Here is a 15587-nt window from a genome sequence, read left to right as displayed (position 1 = left end):
TGTCAGGGAAGACATAAAAAACAAAGTAGTACAGACAGATAGAGCATTGTAGCAGAAAATAAGTGTATTGCTACCAAGCATCGGTCTTCACTTCAAGAAGAAATTGCCGAGAATATACATTTGCAGCACAGAATTGTATGAAAGTGAAGCATGGCTTGTGGACAAACCGGAAATGGTGATAATCGGAGCATTTGACAAGTGAGGCAAAAAAAGGATTTTGAATATTAGGTGAACTGATAAGGTAAGAAATGTGAAGCTTGTCCGCCGAGTGGGCGAGGAGAGGAACGTGTTGAACATTGGAACATGATGAAGGGACAGGGAGATAGGACTTGTATTAAGAGGTCAAGAAACAACTAACGTTGTGAGGAAACTTTAGAGGTTAAAGGAATGCAGAGATTAGAATACATCTAATAAACTATGGAGAATGCTGGGTACAAGAGGTGAAGGGGTTAGCAGAGCAGAAGAGTTCCTCGTCGGTCTCGTAAATCCAGCAACATAACTGGTCCAAAAAAGAATGACGTGTCATCTTCGTAAATGGCTTGTGCTCCAGACAGACAAATGCAGCCTGCCAAATGAGAGTTTGTGGCTCTATCTTGAATAACAGTACACGCTAGTCTGTGACTTTTCCACGTTGGAATACACCACTGCCCAGGTAGCGAATGGTTGACGGAGATACAGCATTATTTGTTACAGGAAGTGACAGTCACATATTAACGTAGTCCGGAGAACCATATAGAGCCAAAACGGCAGAAATAATATTCAGGGTGTGTTTCTTCAACATTTGTCGTCATAATTAGTACTTATTACCGTAGGTAGAATCGTAGAATAAACTAGTGTCATATTGTGGGAAACAGTTTCCGGTTGCAGGGAAGATAATTGGGGCTGTGAACACATTTGCATGAGATAAGCCTGTGAGGGAGACGGATAATTAATGCTAATAATAAGAAATGAATACGATAAGATAATTTCCATAATATTTTGGTATACCTAACGAAGAAGCAACTCTAATAATTCTACTGCTTGTGATTTGGAATAACGACAACTAAGTGATAATGATAAACGTAATCACAGCAAATAATAATGCAAACATAATGAAGTGTTAAACAGTAAGATTATTTGGGGTAGTGAAAAAAGGTGAATGAAAATAAAGACAAATAAGTGACAATGGTAATTAAAGGAAATAATAATCCAAACATGATAAAGTGTAAGAAAATATTATAATTTTGGGCAGTGAGGTAACGTAAATGCAGATAGATGGTTTCCGATGAGGACTTTGGTAGATGATAAAGTTTCGATAGCATAGAAGTGCCATTGACTTAATGACGTAATGGGTGGGTCAAAAAATCGAGGGTGAACAATGTTGATTTAGACGATATATATCTCTGGCACCTCTTCACCAAAGATATACATAGATTTTCTAACAATATGAGAAACTGATTTCAGAACTGCATTCCTACCATGGAAATGGATTTAGGGGAAGCATTTGTGTGATGAAAAGGGAAAGAACCCTTTTTCTCTGAAGGTAAAGGTTTTTCAGCAGTGCTGCTCTGACAGGTCTGTTCAAATCGAGTAAAGTGTGGGGAAAGGCATACAATATTCAGACAGAAAAGCGACAGAGTGTACGGAAATCGCAGCAGCTTTCGCAAGGTAGCTAGGACAGCAGTGCTAAACTAGAAAGAATGTGAGTTTCTTGCAGATTACTGTTACAGTTATAAGTATTTGAAACTGTGAACGGTTGCCTCCTTGTTATGGTTGCCTGCTAGCTTCACACGTTTGCGCCACACAGAGCATTCTGGGTTTGAGCATTCCTTATTGAAGGGTACACAAAGCCGGCGCTCTGGCAGCTATGACACTACGCTATCTGTTGGCGGACAATGCTGAAACTACTACCAGTGCATTTATTACTCCCAAGTGGCATATGCCATCATCAGATCAAAATCAATGTCGGGTTTTCAACTTAGGCAGCCTAGCTTACTTGAGCTTTTCCAGGACGCCTTCCTTGAGGTGCACGAAATACTTTTCGGGAAAATTTCATTTTCTTCACCAGGCTGCAATAGTAGGTCTAGAGCAACAACGTAAGAAGCAGCTGTGAGTAAGACTGCCTACTATGTTCCACGGGTACAGGACTAGACAAAGAGAGGGGAGAAGTGACTGACCTGGAAGGAGGCGGTGACGGCGGAGATGAGCTCGTAGGCCTTCTCCCAGGGGTGGTCCTTCTCGGGCCGGAACGGCGTCAGCAGGTAGTGCAGACCCAGCAGGGGTACCAACAGCAGCGCCGCACGCAGCGCCTGCGGACATGCGGACACTCACTAATCTACAGCCTCGATTCAAGCAACTAAACCACCATATGTTATTCCATCATTCTTCGTGCATGCCCATTTCTTTCGGTCAGTGCGAGCTAGAGCGCGACATTTCTTTAAGATAGAAGATCATAACTCAAAATCGCAATGATCAAAATAATTGTTGCATATTGATTATCAGTACAGTACATAACAAGAAACAAAACTGGTTTTTTTCTGCCAGATAGAGTGACAAGAAAACGAAAATAAAATAGATTAATATATTTGTACTTGATAAATATAAACAAAAAGTAATAAAACTTTCAAAAAGGTTTCACTGCAGTTTATCATTATGAACCAATTGGCCCTCGTCGTCCTGGGGAATCTTCTGAGTGCTGTTAGGAACACTCCTCACCAAAGTGTACAGGTAAGGCTTCTGGGATATCGCTTCTTTCCACTTTGTGGTCGTACGTGGAATGGGACGACAACCACCGCTCGTTTCAGCATGGCTCATGCATTTTCTATGCCGCTGGGATCTGGAGAGTATGGGGCCTTTTCGCCCAGTTTGTTTGCATGCTCCACTGGGAAGCTGTTCGCAAGATTGTGACGATGTGACTGTGCATTTCCCCCCGTCACATGAATAAGTCCCAATACGCTCACCACACGGAGCAACAGTGTGTGAAAGGATGTTGTCCGGATACTTGACACCAGTTATCTTCCCCTGCATTAGCGTAAGGGATGTGCTGTGGCAGAACGGTAAAATTATTACTGATTCACCAAAGGTTATTAATCACAATTAATACATAACATGTAAAGTGGAAGTAGGTGCCAAGGAATAAACGGTGAAATTACCCACAATTTTCAGTAACACTATTTATTCAAATTTAGTGCATGACTTTAGGATATTAAAAAAAACCAACAATCATTTAACGAAAAAGTCACATTTTACGATAGGAAAGGACGATTAAATTATTAAATTATTATAAAAAATTCACGCCCGTAAATGGTAAGTAAAGGCAAGCAACTTAACGTGTAAAACGCGACGCTGTAAAATATTTCAATCTCTGCTAAATTACAGGTGAATTTCACTCCATTAATAAATGAATACAATTTGAATATATGACTTCACTTCTGGGTAGACAAATTTCCCTTTTGGTTACAACAGCCGTAGCTACGGCCGCCCACAACCGCCTCACTCAGGCTCATTAAATGGCGCAGAATCTATCTTGTCTGCAACATATAAAGACAATCCTGTTTACGAAAGTTCTCAAAACGCATGAGTTATGCAAAGGGCTGGGGGGAGGGAGGTTGGAGGAGGGGGGGTGTACACCACAGTTAATAACATTAACATTTCCGAAATATATAAAAAACAAATTTTACAAATTTCTGCCAGTCAACTTACGGCAAACACAGGCGCTCGCAAGGTACGACTTGCGAACTTTTACAACATTCTCCTTTTTATGTAAGTTACAGCTCCCAGATGAGCAGGAATTCGTTATGCAATTGACTAGTTCTTACCACGAGGCAAACGGAATTTTTCTGGGAGTACCTTTTACATGTGAGTCTATTAATATTATTTATGGCAGACGAGAGAATGGGTCAGGTCTTAGTGCCTTGCATTTTAAACAGTACTGCCTTTGTTGCCTTGGACTTTGGTGCTAACAGTCGAATAACCCGTAGATAAGCTGGGAGGGGAAAGAAGAAATCAGATCCACAGGTTTACTCTGACTCCCTCCCGCCCCTTCCCTTTCATCCTCAAAAGGGGACAAACGGACCACCCTTTCTAATATTACCACAATGGGCAGACGAGAATGAATGGTGGAAACCTCTCAAAATATACGGGTGATATAATTAACAACAATAAGTAAATTGAATTCAATTAAATTTCATAAAATCCGTTCACAATCAATACTCAACTTCTGGTGCGTTACGACTCCCAGGACTGAACAAACGCAGCACCTCCAAATGCTCTCCCGAGCTTCCCACTGCCAGCCGTTTCAACGGGTGCAGGAAGGCGCGCCGATTTTCAGAACCTCCTCGCCGGTCGACAGCATACGGCCGAACTGAAAATGAGGCCCCTTGCGGACCCACGCTCAGGAAGATTCCTTTCGCGACGAGCAGTTAACGCCCCATACAACGGAGTCGCTGATCGCGTCGCTTACGCTGATGCCGTGGTCTGCGTGCTGTCCCTTTAGCACCGGCAGAGAAGTCGATTCTTGATGCCCCGACTGCCAACTCCCTCCGAAAGCCCATACAGCGACTTCTTAAACCCACGCGCCCATTTTTCCCCTTTCCCGCTAGAGGGAGACACCGATGCCAGAAAACGGAGGGCGACTGCTGCACGCCACGCGCTGCGGCGCTCTTTTGAAAGCTAACTTTACTACTACTCAGTGACCATACATGATTACATCCCGAACCATGACTGAACAGCCACTATGAGGTTAGCGGTCTACGACATAGTGGGGTTGTGCACGTTGTCTTCATTGCCTGAACTCACGAACATCATTATTTTCAGGGGGAGACTGATAAGGGTCCCATCAGGAAAGAGCGTTGTGTCCCACTGCTGCTTTGCCCACAGAGCGGTTTCATGCCCATGTAACACGAGCCTCTCTCCGAACCCGATTAAATGTCTTCTGGCACGTAAGCCCTGACCATTGGAGCTTATTTGGATCATTTGTGTTGACACCTGAACTTCTGTAGTAGTTTGGAACTGCCGCTGTAGAAGTGTCGCATTGTGTTGAGGGTGTCTACTTGCTGTTATACACAGATATTGGTCCTGTACACCTGTTGTTTTTCTTCTGTGTCCACTACTGAGACGATCCTCAGTTGACCATGTCGCAAGAAACTTGTCCGAGATTCTAGAGACATTACTTTAACTCTCAGCGACATTCACCGCGACATCCACCTCTCATATTCGCTGTCCTATTGGAGTGACTATACGCAACCTCTGATCGAACGTTACTTTTGTCAAACCATACCGAAGCCACAGAACTCTCGTGAGCGTTTATAGATGACACGGTTGCTATAGACTACACATACTGCTCCCTCACAGTAGAAACATGGATTGTTTCCACCAGTATTGTTTTATAAAGAAACAAATGTACTGATATCATAATCTGTTTATGGATGACAACGTTCAGGTTTAAAGTTTCGGCAAATATTCGACATTTATTTTCGCCACTATATGATTTCGTTGTCTGCATCGGTAACACTATGCTCCAGGTAAAAGGAATTTCGTAACCTAATGAAACTGGGTACTATTGTTTTATGTTCCCGGGCACTATATTATTTATTACACTTCATTCATTTTCTTTACTTCTTCTTACTACTAACATTTATCCTGTCCAATAGCGGATCAGTTTTTTTTCTTCCAGAAGTTGTCACATTTCATTTTGATGTTAAACCGTCTGTGAATCTGTGTTAAAGTAGTTTAACTGTTTGATTAGCATGTTCTCCGAGCTGAAGTGAAATGGGTGGTTTGGGGGGTTGAGCCGTCTGCATAAACGAGGGTGAGTAACCGCCTAAAACCACACTTAAACTGGCTGATCGATAATCAGCTGTGCGTATTCGATCCGGGTACAGCTCACCTCGTTCTCCACTCCACGTGGAGAACAGTGTTTTGTTTCTTATCAAGCACATTATAAATCCGTAGTGATTTTCAATCAATACTTGGCGGTCTAGCAGTGGGGCAGAGTGTTTTCACCTGTGAGTAAATGGAAGGAAAATATCAGCTGTGGTACACGTCTCAGAAGTAAAGGAAGCTTGCAGTAACCTTGAATTGAACTGCGCATTTGGGACCACTTACAATTTAATTCTGAGACTATGCTATCCATTGTACGAGGTAAAAAATTAAAATATGTCTGTGTGTATATAAAAGTTTCCGAACTTTTTCGTTTGTTTCTTAGCAATTAGTCATTGATTCCAGGCTATCAACTAAGACTGTACATGCAATGAGAAATTCTTCTACAGTATATGTTCTGCATTGTGGAGAAGGATACCCGATACAGACTATTTGGTAATAGAATTTGAAGGAAAATCAGCATTGGACGTATTTTGTTGTTTTATTGTCAGCAAAACCGATTTTCGGTCACTTAGTGACCATCCTCAGTGCTGTAACGTACAATTAAAAATGATAGGCACTGGTATCAAGCTATAACCACAAGCTTAGAGCGATTGATTTTATGTGATCGCTATAAGCTTGTGGTTATATTTTGATACCAGTGCCTACCAATTTCAGTTGTATATTACAGCACTGAGGATGGTCACCAAAAGACCGAAAATGGATTTTGCTGTCAATAAAACAACAGCATACGGCCGATGCTGATTTTCCTTCCAATTCTATCCGCTATTTGGTCGTGGTGCACACAACACGCCATGGAGTCGCCAGTCAATAATATTTGGTAATAATTACTTTCGTTACCAAACGATATTACTGATGTAGATGCTACGCACAAATATTTTCTTTGGTAACCTAACAAGTTGTGGATATAAGGGTGCTCGTGAATGCGCCATTCGATTGAGTCCTTTCACGTGAACATATTTCTGTAGTCTACATAGTGATGAACAGTCACCGTGTCTATAGTAGCATTAATGGCACCAGCTGAAGCTGCAGTACTTGATCTCGTTTTTGTATCAAGATAATTCCAAACTGAGTCGCCACGTCAATGCCTTACAAAGGCTACTGCAGCCAAACGTGGAAAATTTGCAGTGCGGTGGTCGGTCTCTGCAGTGGGACGTTCGGCGACGTATTACGCGGTATGACAATAATTATATAAGTACCTGTCAGTGGACACTAATACCGGATGTGAACACCCTTCGTGCTTAAGACGGCTTCAAATCTGGTTCGTAGGCTTTCAGTGTGTTATCTGAATGTCTGTGGAAGTTAAACCAGATACGGTAGTGATGTTGGATGCTGGAGGTTTGGAGCAACTCATCACATAGGTGTACCACTGGGTTCAGGGCCGGAATCTGGACAGGCCAGTCCATTTCAGGATTCCTTTTGTCCACAAACCATTACACCACATATAATAATTGTTTTCATAATGCAGGGCCACAGTCACAATATATTTCTTTAAAGTCAGTACCGCTATTAGACTGTTGTTTATTTAGTGTTACACCATGAATAACCAACAGCCTAATGGTGGTACTGACTTTAAAGACATCACACCACAGATGCTGCTGTACAACAGGTTGTGTTGTGATGTTGATACAAACGATAATAGTCTCCGAACTGTTTCTCCACTGAACGCAGTATAAAATGCCGTAAGGTTTTTTCATATCTTTCACATTTAACGGTTTCTCAAGCGCCATATGCGGACCACATCATACTGACAAAATCTCCTGTTTGGACTACATATGATGGCAGGTAACGTTCTTCAGACGTTTTCCAATCTCAAACCCACCACAAATATTGTGACACGGTACACTATGAGTCATCAGTCAAGAACAGAAATCCACTAGTCTCCAGTCACCTACTGTCCAGTGCTGTCGCTCTTCACAGCACCTCAAGCGTCGCTTAGTATTTGCTACAGGAGTCTGACTTACTAGGAGTTGCTCGACCACTGTACCCATTATTTTCAACCTGCCACTGTGGTAGATGGATTGCTGGTAGCACTTTGGACCTTACAAATATTTTCTTCCACTGTTTAAAAGTCACTTTTTTTACAATTTGCCACCGGTATGGGCACCAGTCCATGTACGTCAGTAATGCGGTATGCCTCACTTCAAGAACGGTGAACTTCCACAGCTTTAGACGTGTCGAAAGCTCACAGATGGGTTTATTACTCACGTGACATCGAATCATTAGCCGATGTTCCGTGTCTGTGAGCCCTCCTGACCGGTCCATGTTGCTGTTCCTGCTTTTCTACTGGCAACACAGCGCTGCCCGCCTCCTTATACACTGGCAGGTCAGGCTCTCGTAATATCTAGTGGTCAGTTCCGCATCACATGGCATGTCCAGATACTTTCCACCATATAGTGTGTTCAGCTGCCAGATGGTCGTAGCTGGTCTGGCCACTTGCCGTAGATCATTTAGCGTTGTGGGACATCGAAAAACCGGCGTTTTGCCACGCAGCGGAGACCATATTGCATGACAATAAGTAACTGGAGAATTACGAGTATAGCCGCTTTGGCAGTATCGAAAACAAATTCCACACAGGGAAAGGAATCATAGCGAGAGACTTAAGAACACGAAACTTATCCATTTGGCACGAACATACGGGACAGTCGACATACGTGTAACGAAGCGCTTCCAGTACTCCCAGTTCGCTGAGGGTAGCGAATCGGAGGAATCTGAAAACCAACGGCTCAGCCCGAGCTAGGCACGAACTGCGTGCATAGAAGAAAAAGTACTATGAGCGCACTGTATCAAACATCTATCGTCTAATATTTCCCTCAAATATTTAAATTACATTCAGTTAATTGGCAAGTTAATGTGCTGCTGTTTGTTTCACATAAAATGAGAGCTGGGAGAAAGACGGCTTAGGGCAGCGGTGGGCATTAGCTTCATTCAGCAGTATTTCACACCAGCATCCTGTGCCATTCTTCCGTTCAGAAATAATCTCTATAATGTCTGGATGGTTGAGTAATTGGGAATTTAATTGTAACTAGAGATTCAGGATAGCTTCTCTTATTTCTTCTTTGTAGAGGCTCTGTAATTTTGAATGTAATATTATTTTCTCGTGCCCAGCTTGTGGACGGAGGTGGCAGTAGCTCACAAGCTTCCCGCACTTCGTAAAAGCTATTCTCTGTGACTGGGCAAGTTACAGTACACGCACGGAAATGTGGAACACAACGCTAAGCTTTCTGTTCGTAATTTGTCCGGTTGCGATCCATGATCATAAGACTTAAAGTTTGCGGTGGTTTCATAGCACCCAGCATACTCGGTGAGCATACGGAGCGACAAGGGCATTTTTGTGATAGAGCGACTACCGCAGTCTCCCTGTAAAGGTGGATTCCTAAAAAAATTTGAAGAACACTGAGAAGCAGTGATCATGATATACGTAAAACGTGCTCTTACGATCTTCGTAGTATAAACTCAATTTGTATAGGATCATGTCAGTTATTTCATACTGTGATGTGCGTGAATACTGAGTACCTCGATAGAACCTCCAAGAGTACTCACATCTGCATGTATCTGATTACTCGGCAACTCACAGTCAAGTACCCCGTAGAGGACTCATCGAACTACCTCCAAGATATTCTTTATCGACATATTCCTGAACAGAGCGCGAAAAAATAAATAAATAAATAAATAAAAAACCCTTAACCCCTCGGTGCGAGGACTGATTTCTCATATTTTATCATGATGTTTATTTCTCCCTGTGTGGGATGGCGTCAATAAAATGTTTTCACGCTCTGAGGACAAGGCAGATGATTGAAAAGAAATGAGAAGATCCTTCTGCAACAGAAACGTCTTTGTTTTAGTGACTGCCATCCGAATTCCCGTACATATCCGTGACACTCTCTCCCTTATTTCGCGTTGGTACAAACCGAGCTGCCCTGCTGCCTTTGTCCTAAATCACGTGTGTAGATGAAGCCCTATAACACTTCTATGGGGAACGCCAGACATTACTTTCTGTTTTACTCTGTGACTGTCCTCCATTTACTATGAACTGTGATTTTTCTGACAGCAAATCACTAATTCAGTCGCACAACAGAGACGATACTCACGCAATTTGATTAGAAGTCGCTTGTGAGGAACGGTGTCAAAAGCCACCTATTCGAATACGCTATATGTTCCAAAATCCAAATGCTGATATATGTTAGGTATGGGTCTCTACCTCAACCAATCATTCCGATTTCCTTTCATAGTTACTGGTGTAATTTGTGCTACTTTTCAGTGTTTGGTACGGAACTTTCGACGAGTCAGCGGTTGTATATGACTGGTAAGTAAGGAGCTGTTTGCATACTCTGAGAGGAACCTGACTGGTACACAGTCTGGACCAGAAGACGTTCCATCCGGAACGAATTCCGGAAAACCGTGTTTAGTAACTGTGCTTCAGTGGCACTGTCATCAGGCGTCAAGAGAGTTTTTGTTTGCTTCTATAAATACATGTATTTTGCGTATATTTTTGGTGGGTTTGGATGTTACAAAAACATTGTTGTCACTAAACTCTGTTTGCACAAGATTATTTGTTGCTGAGATGTCAAGTATATTTTCTCAACCATTTACTCTTGGAGTGGGCACCTGAAGTAATTGTTTAGAACTGACCATAATGAATACGAGGATTTGTGTCTAAATTTGTGTGTGTGACGAGTTTTACAAGTTTTCAATGTTTTCTATGACTTTGAGGTGCCATCTCGATAATGATGTTGTCAAGTCGCAGTTTTCCAAGAAAGTCTTTGAGCGTCATGAATAAGGACGATCCAGGGAGTACATTAGTACTTTGATAAAAGGTGGTGAGCATAAAGAGCTCCACCACGATGGTGGTCTTATCCGTTAGTTGTGCTCCTCTCTCTTGCAGTTTTTCTCGTTTAATTGTTGTAAATGTGAGGACGTTGCCATCTTATTACGTTGAGAGATGCATCCAAGTGACAATCATTTACCGATGTTGGTATTTGTTGAAAGTTAACCCCGCACCTCTTAAGAAGCAATATCGATAATTTAATCTTGTTTTGATGTTCAGTAATTTAGTTGAGAGAAGGGAGCATGAAACATAATAAACACTGAATCTCATGAAAAGAATTTCTATGTCCATTATTCCGCCCACGCGCACCCAGGCCTTTTCCCCCTACGCTGTAACATCACTGGAAATGGCAATAAACGTTTGAATGCAGAAGTTTGATGCAATCCATTCCCTGGCCCGTCTTGTCATGTCATAATTTCCAAAGCTTTTGCGCTTTCTAATACAATGTAACTAGCGAACATGGAAATGCTTCTCAATTGCTGAATATGAATGGGAACGGGATATATTCTCTTTCTGCCCCCAAACCCCCTCTCTCTGTCCATCCCCTCCTTCACCTCTGTTTACCGGTCTGCTGCTGCTCCTCCACTCTCTGTCCATCATCTCCTCTGGCCTCTGTCCATCTGCTCCTCCCTTGTGTTTCCGTCCATCTCCTTCTTCCCCATCACCATTTTCATTTACTCCCGCTTCTCTGCCCATCTTCTCTTCCATGCCTCTCTGATCTTGAGCCTTGTTAACTGTTATTTCAAATTCAGATTCCGTAATAATATTCCAACCAGAAGCTGATAAGCTACGAATAAAGCTTTCCAGCTTTATGGGACAACTGACTGACGAATAATGTAAAAGCTTTATCATTTAATTAAGAGCCCCTCCACGCCCGCACCGACATGATGGCCAGCTCAAAAGGTCTACTGCCATCTCCGCGTAAGGGTTAGTTTTCACTAAAGTGACGTGTCGCACGAAGTGGGTACTGCGATGTCTGGTTAAGGTTAACCCTTAATACGGACTCATATGGAGATAAATTCGGTCGAAAGTTGAACGAAGGATAGCGGTTTGAAGGACAGAGAGCATAAAAATTGTCAAGGCAAACGTCAAGGAGAAACAAACCTCTCCGGTAGTTAGGTCGGTTAGTAAGAGCAGTAGCGGATGTCTTGCTGATTGCGACAGGTCATGCAAGGATTGGTTAAGTTAGAAGCGGGTATCATGCAAGCGGATGCCATGTCAGGCCATATGTTCGTCATAAGAGATGAGTCCTTGACGGTGCTGTAGCACGGTGTGCTGCAGTTTAGGCTGTGAGAGCCCCGTGTCGCGTTGCGTCACTGGTGACTTGGCGTGAGGGAAGGCCCGGATCGCCCATCGGTGTCTGGACGAGCGTCGAAGCCACGCGCTCGGACATGTGCAGTCGCGTAGCGGCACCACTCCTCACTCGCTGGCCGCGCTGACAGACTCAGAGAGGGCCGTCTCGGCGAAGTGGAACTACTAGGAACCGATGGGCTTCGGCGTTCTTGCGGCTACACGCGTCTTGTTCTTCTGTGCGTCAGCCACGCTGTGTTCTGCCGCAGGCTGAACCATAAGGGGAGCGGCGGCAGGTGTCTTCTCACCACCTGTGGCGTGCGCCAGCTGCGAGCGCAATTTCCGCAGTTGGCTGCATGCCTCCTCCATCTCTGCAGTCAGGGTGGCTTTAAAAGCTGCCCTATCTGCGTCCATGGAGGCTTTGGAGGTCGCAGTCACCTCCTCCGCCGCGGCCGCCAGCACGGCGTACATCTCCTGCACTTGCGACGCCTCCCTGGCTACCGCCGGCGGCCGGTCCTGCCAGCCCCTCTCACTGGCGCCGTATTCCGGTCGCATGTGGATAGTGATGCCTGCCTTCTCCCCTGTTGGTTGCGCCTTTGTTCGGCGCTGCTTACCGCGCCGCCGTCGTGGCTTCTTGGTTGGCGTCTTGTCTCCAGCGCAGCCGTCGCTGACAAAGGCGGAACGGCCACGCCAGTTTACCACGCTTGGCCCGCCGCAGCGAGCACAAGTTGGAGCCTCATCTCGTTGCCTCTCACAGACGCGGGAGTCGTGCACGCCGGCGCACTTGACGCAAGGTGCCGAGTTGCGGCAGTATATTGCCACATAACCTTCAGCTCGGCACCTTAAGCACTGAGCCTTAGCGTCCGAGTGGCCGAGCGGTTCTAGGCGTTACAGTCTGGAACCGCGCTACCGCTACGGTCGCAGGTTCGAATCCTGCCTCGGGCATCTCCTTAGGTTAGTTACGTTTAAGTTGTTCTAAGTCGTAGGACACTGATGACCTAGTGCTCAGAGCCATTTGAACCTTAGTGTTCATGACTATGGGAAGAGCTCCGGCGGTCACATGCAAGTGTAAGAGTTTCCTCATCCCGAAGATGTCGCTCTCATCCGTCGCAGTTTCCACTACGACGGTGTACAGCGCCGACCTCTTCTTGTTCGTCCGATTGTGCAGCTTAGTAGTTGGCACCCCTCAAATGTGCACGTGACAGCCCATCTTGGACCGTCTTCTCATCGCAGATCCAAGGCAGCCCGCTGATCAGGGCCTAGGATTGCTTCTCGCGCTGTTTCGGCGCGGTCGTCTTCTCCACAGTAGGAGGATCACCAACGTGGGCGGACGAAGCGGCCGTCAGAGCGCGGTGGTCGGCCACGCTTGCTACCTGCGGCTGGACGATGACGCCTGACTCAACGGGGTTTACGCCTTCTCTTCCCTGCAGTAGTTGGCTATCACATCATACATCTCTGCCCACGACCCACTACTGCACTGAATGTACAGAGGGGGGACAGGTACACGATGTTAGTTGCGGTTCCGTTCCGCATTCCGAGTGGGTGGCGGTCGCATTCCTAGTCGGTTGCCGTGTCGAAGGGTCTACCTTCTTCTTCTTCTGCCCGTTTCTGCCCATTCTGTGGCGCGAAAACACGGCAGCTTTTGTGTGCCGCAATAACGACGCCCGACAATTTGCTTAGCGTCACGCCACAGTGGGAGCACGGCTTCGCAGCTCCTCTTGCAGCCAAGCACTGGTAGCGCGCTGCACCTGTCCGTTCCTCGAGCGGTGACTCCGGTGGCGAAAACAAAAGGGTACATTGCTGTTTATATAATTTTTGTTAAAATATTTTGCTTAAAATATCTTTCAAAAATGATCTCTCTTGCATTCGTTTTTAACTGAAAACATTTATATTTTCGTTAAAAAAAGAAAAAAAAATATTTAGCCGACGCCCGCCTAAACGTTTGTCATAGCATCGTTTAAAAATTAGAAGAAAATCGGTGAAGCATTTTTCGAGATTTTTGGTAACAACGTTAAATAACAGCTTGTCTTTATACAGTAATATAGATGGGCTATATTTATGAGTGTTGTCAGTGATTTTTATACAGAGCGCTACGTGGCGGCGGTGTTACCAATAAAAAAACCTAAACAGCCTACTTACAGTGTCACGTGGCCGTCCCGAGCACGCTCCTGTTGCGACCGTACATTCCCGTGACCACGGCTGCCTGCACTCATGTACAGCGGCTACACTCCTGGCAAGTGTTTCTACACTATCACAGAAGGGACATCCAGCTTCTCGTAGCCCTATCATATGATCTCCTTCAAACTCAGTGATGTGTTGATAATGGCCCCTTTGTCGCCGTAAACGAAGAATGGTTCAAATGGCTCTGAGCACTATGGGACTTAACATCTGTGGTCATCAGTCCCCTAGAACGTAGAACTACTTAAAACTAACTAACCTAAGGACATCACACACATCCATGACCGAGGCAGGATTCGAACCTCGCCGTAAACGCCTTCTTGTCTATCACCAATTCACTATTTAAAATCTAATTTTTCACAACCGCGTTTATTTAAAGCAAACTTTATTTCCATTCTCATAGGGGCACTGCTGTCGTCACTCTCATGCGTCTGGCCCGAAATCTGAAAATACGTCTCCTTTCAGGTGTACAAATACGCCTACGAACTTTCATTTACGTGCCACAACTCCCGTCAGCCTACACAAGAAAAAGAGGAAACATCCCCATCCCAGGAAAGAACAGCAATCTGTCATTATGAGTAACGTAAGGTTTGGCAGAGCATCGGAACATTACTTTGTTTCTCGTGCAATATGAAGCAGCCTGTGGGGACCTCACCTGCAGCAGCGTGCTGGAGGGGCGGCTGGAGCCGACGCGCGGCCCGGCGCGCAGCTTGGTGAGCAGCACGCGCACGATGTTGCACAGGAAGAGCAGGTTGAGCGCCATCGTGATGCACACGGGCGCCACCAGCACCGCCAGGTACTTGCTGTCGTTGATCCAGCACCTGCAGGGGCGCAGAACACGACACGCACCGCGTCAGGCGTCTCACAATAGCGCCACAAAACACTTTAGGGAAGCATCTGTCACTTAGCTGGTACCTTCATCAGGTTTACACTGATCAGGCAGAACATTATGACCACCGACCTGCTACCGAAATTAATCCGTACAGGTGACAGCACCGTCAGCAAGTGAGGAACGACTGCTACTCAGCATACGCACGGTGCTCGTAGAATCAGTGAGTGTGTTCTCCGTGTGTAGAATGGGGAAGACGCGCTATTTATCTGTTTGACAGAGGATAGATTATGATTGCCCGGAGGCTTGATACGACAATTTCCAAAACTGCACGAGTTGTCGGGTGTTCGAGGAATGCTGTGGTGAGTGTCTTCAACAGATGGCTAAACCAAGGTGAAAGCACGTACAGACGTTGTGTGGTTAGGGGGGGGGGGGGGGGGGGGTGCACCCCTCATTGCACTTGTCGAACGTCGTACCATGAACCTGTACATCCGACGACCCATGCTTGCGTCAGTGTTCACACCGTGAAATCGGCATCTACGACTGAATTGGGCACATGGCCGTCGGCATTGAACGTTGGCGCAGCGGCAGGGTGTTGCATGG

The 15587-nt window shown here is 45.2% G+C and overlaps 1 protein-coding gene across 3 annotated transcripts in view; it reads right to left on the bottom strand.

Moving 5' to 3' along the window:
• LOC126355690 (calcitonin gene-related peptide type 1 receptor-like) overlaps nt 1–15587 on the bottom strand; it is a 1110235-nt gene that overhangs the window by 63343 nt on the left and 1031305 nt on the right. For all 3 annotated transcript variants that reach the window (XM_050006057.1, XM_050006058.1, XM_050006056.1), the window contains exons 8-9: nt 14811–14976; nt 2157–2288 (exon numbers count right to left, since the gene is read on the bottom strand). In XM_050006057.1, the coding sequence (XP_049862014.1) occupies nt 2157–2288; nt 14811–14976 (298 nt within the window). The remainder of the gene's footprint in view (nt 1–2156; nt 2289–14810; nt 14977–15587) is intronic.

Source organism: Schistocerca gregaria, chromosome 3 (assembly GCF_023897955.1).
Source record: "Schistocerca gregaria isolate iqSchGreg1 chromosome 3, iqSchGreg1.2, whole genome shotgun sequence".
Taxonomy (NCBI): domain Eukaryota; kingdom Metazoa; phylum Arthropoda; class Insecta; order Orthoptera; family Acrididae; genus Schistocerca; species Schistocerca gregaria.
This window is presented reverse-complemented; position numbering and strand designations above follow the sequence as displayed.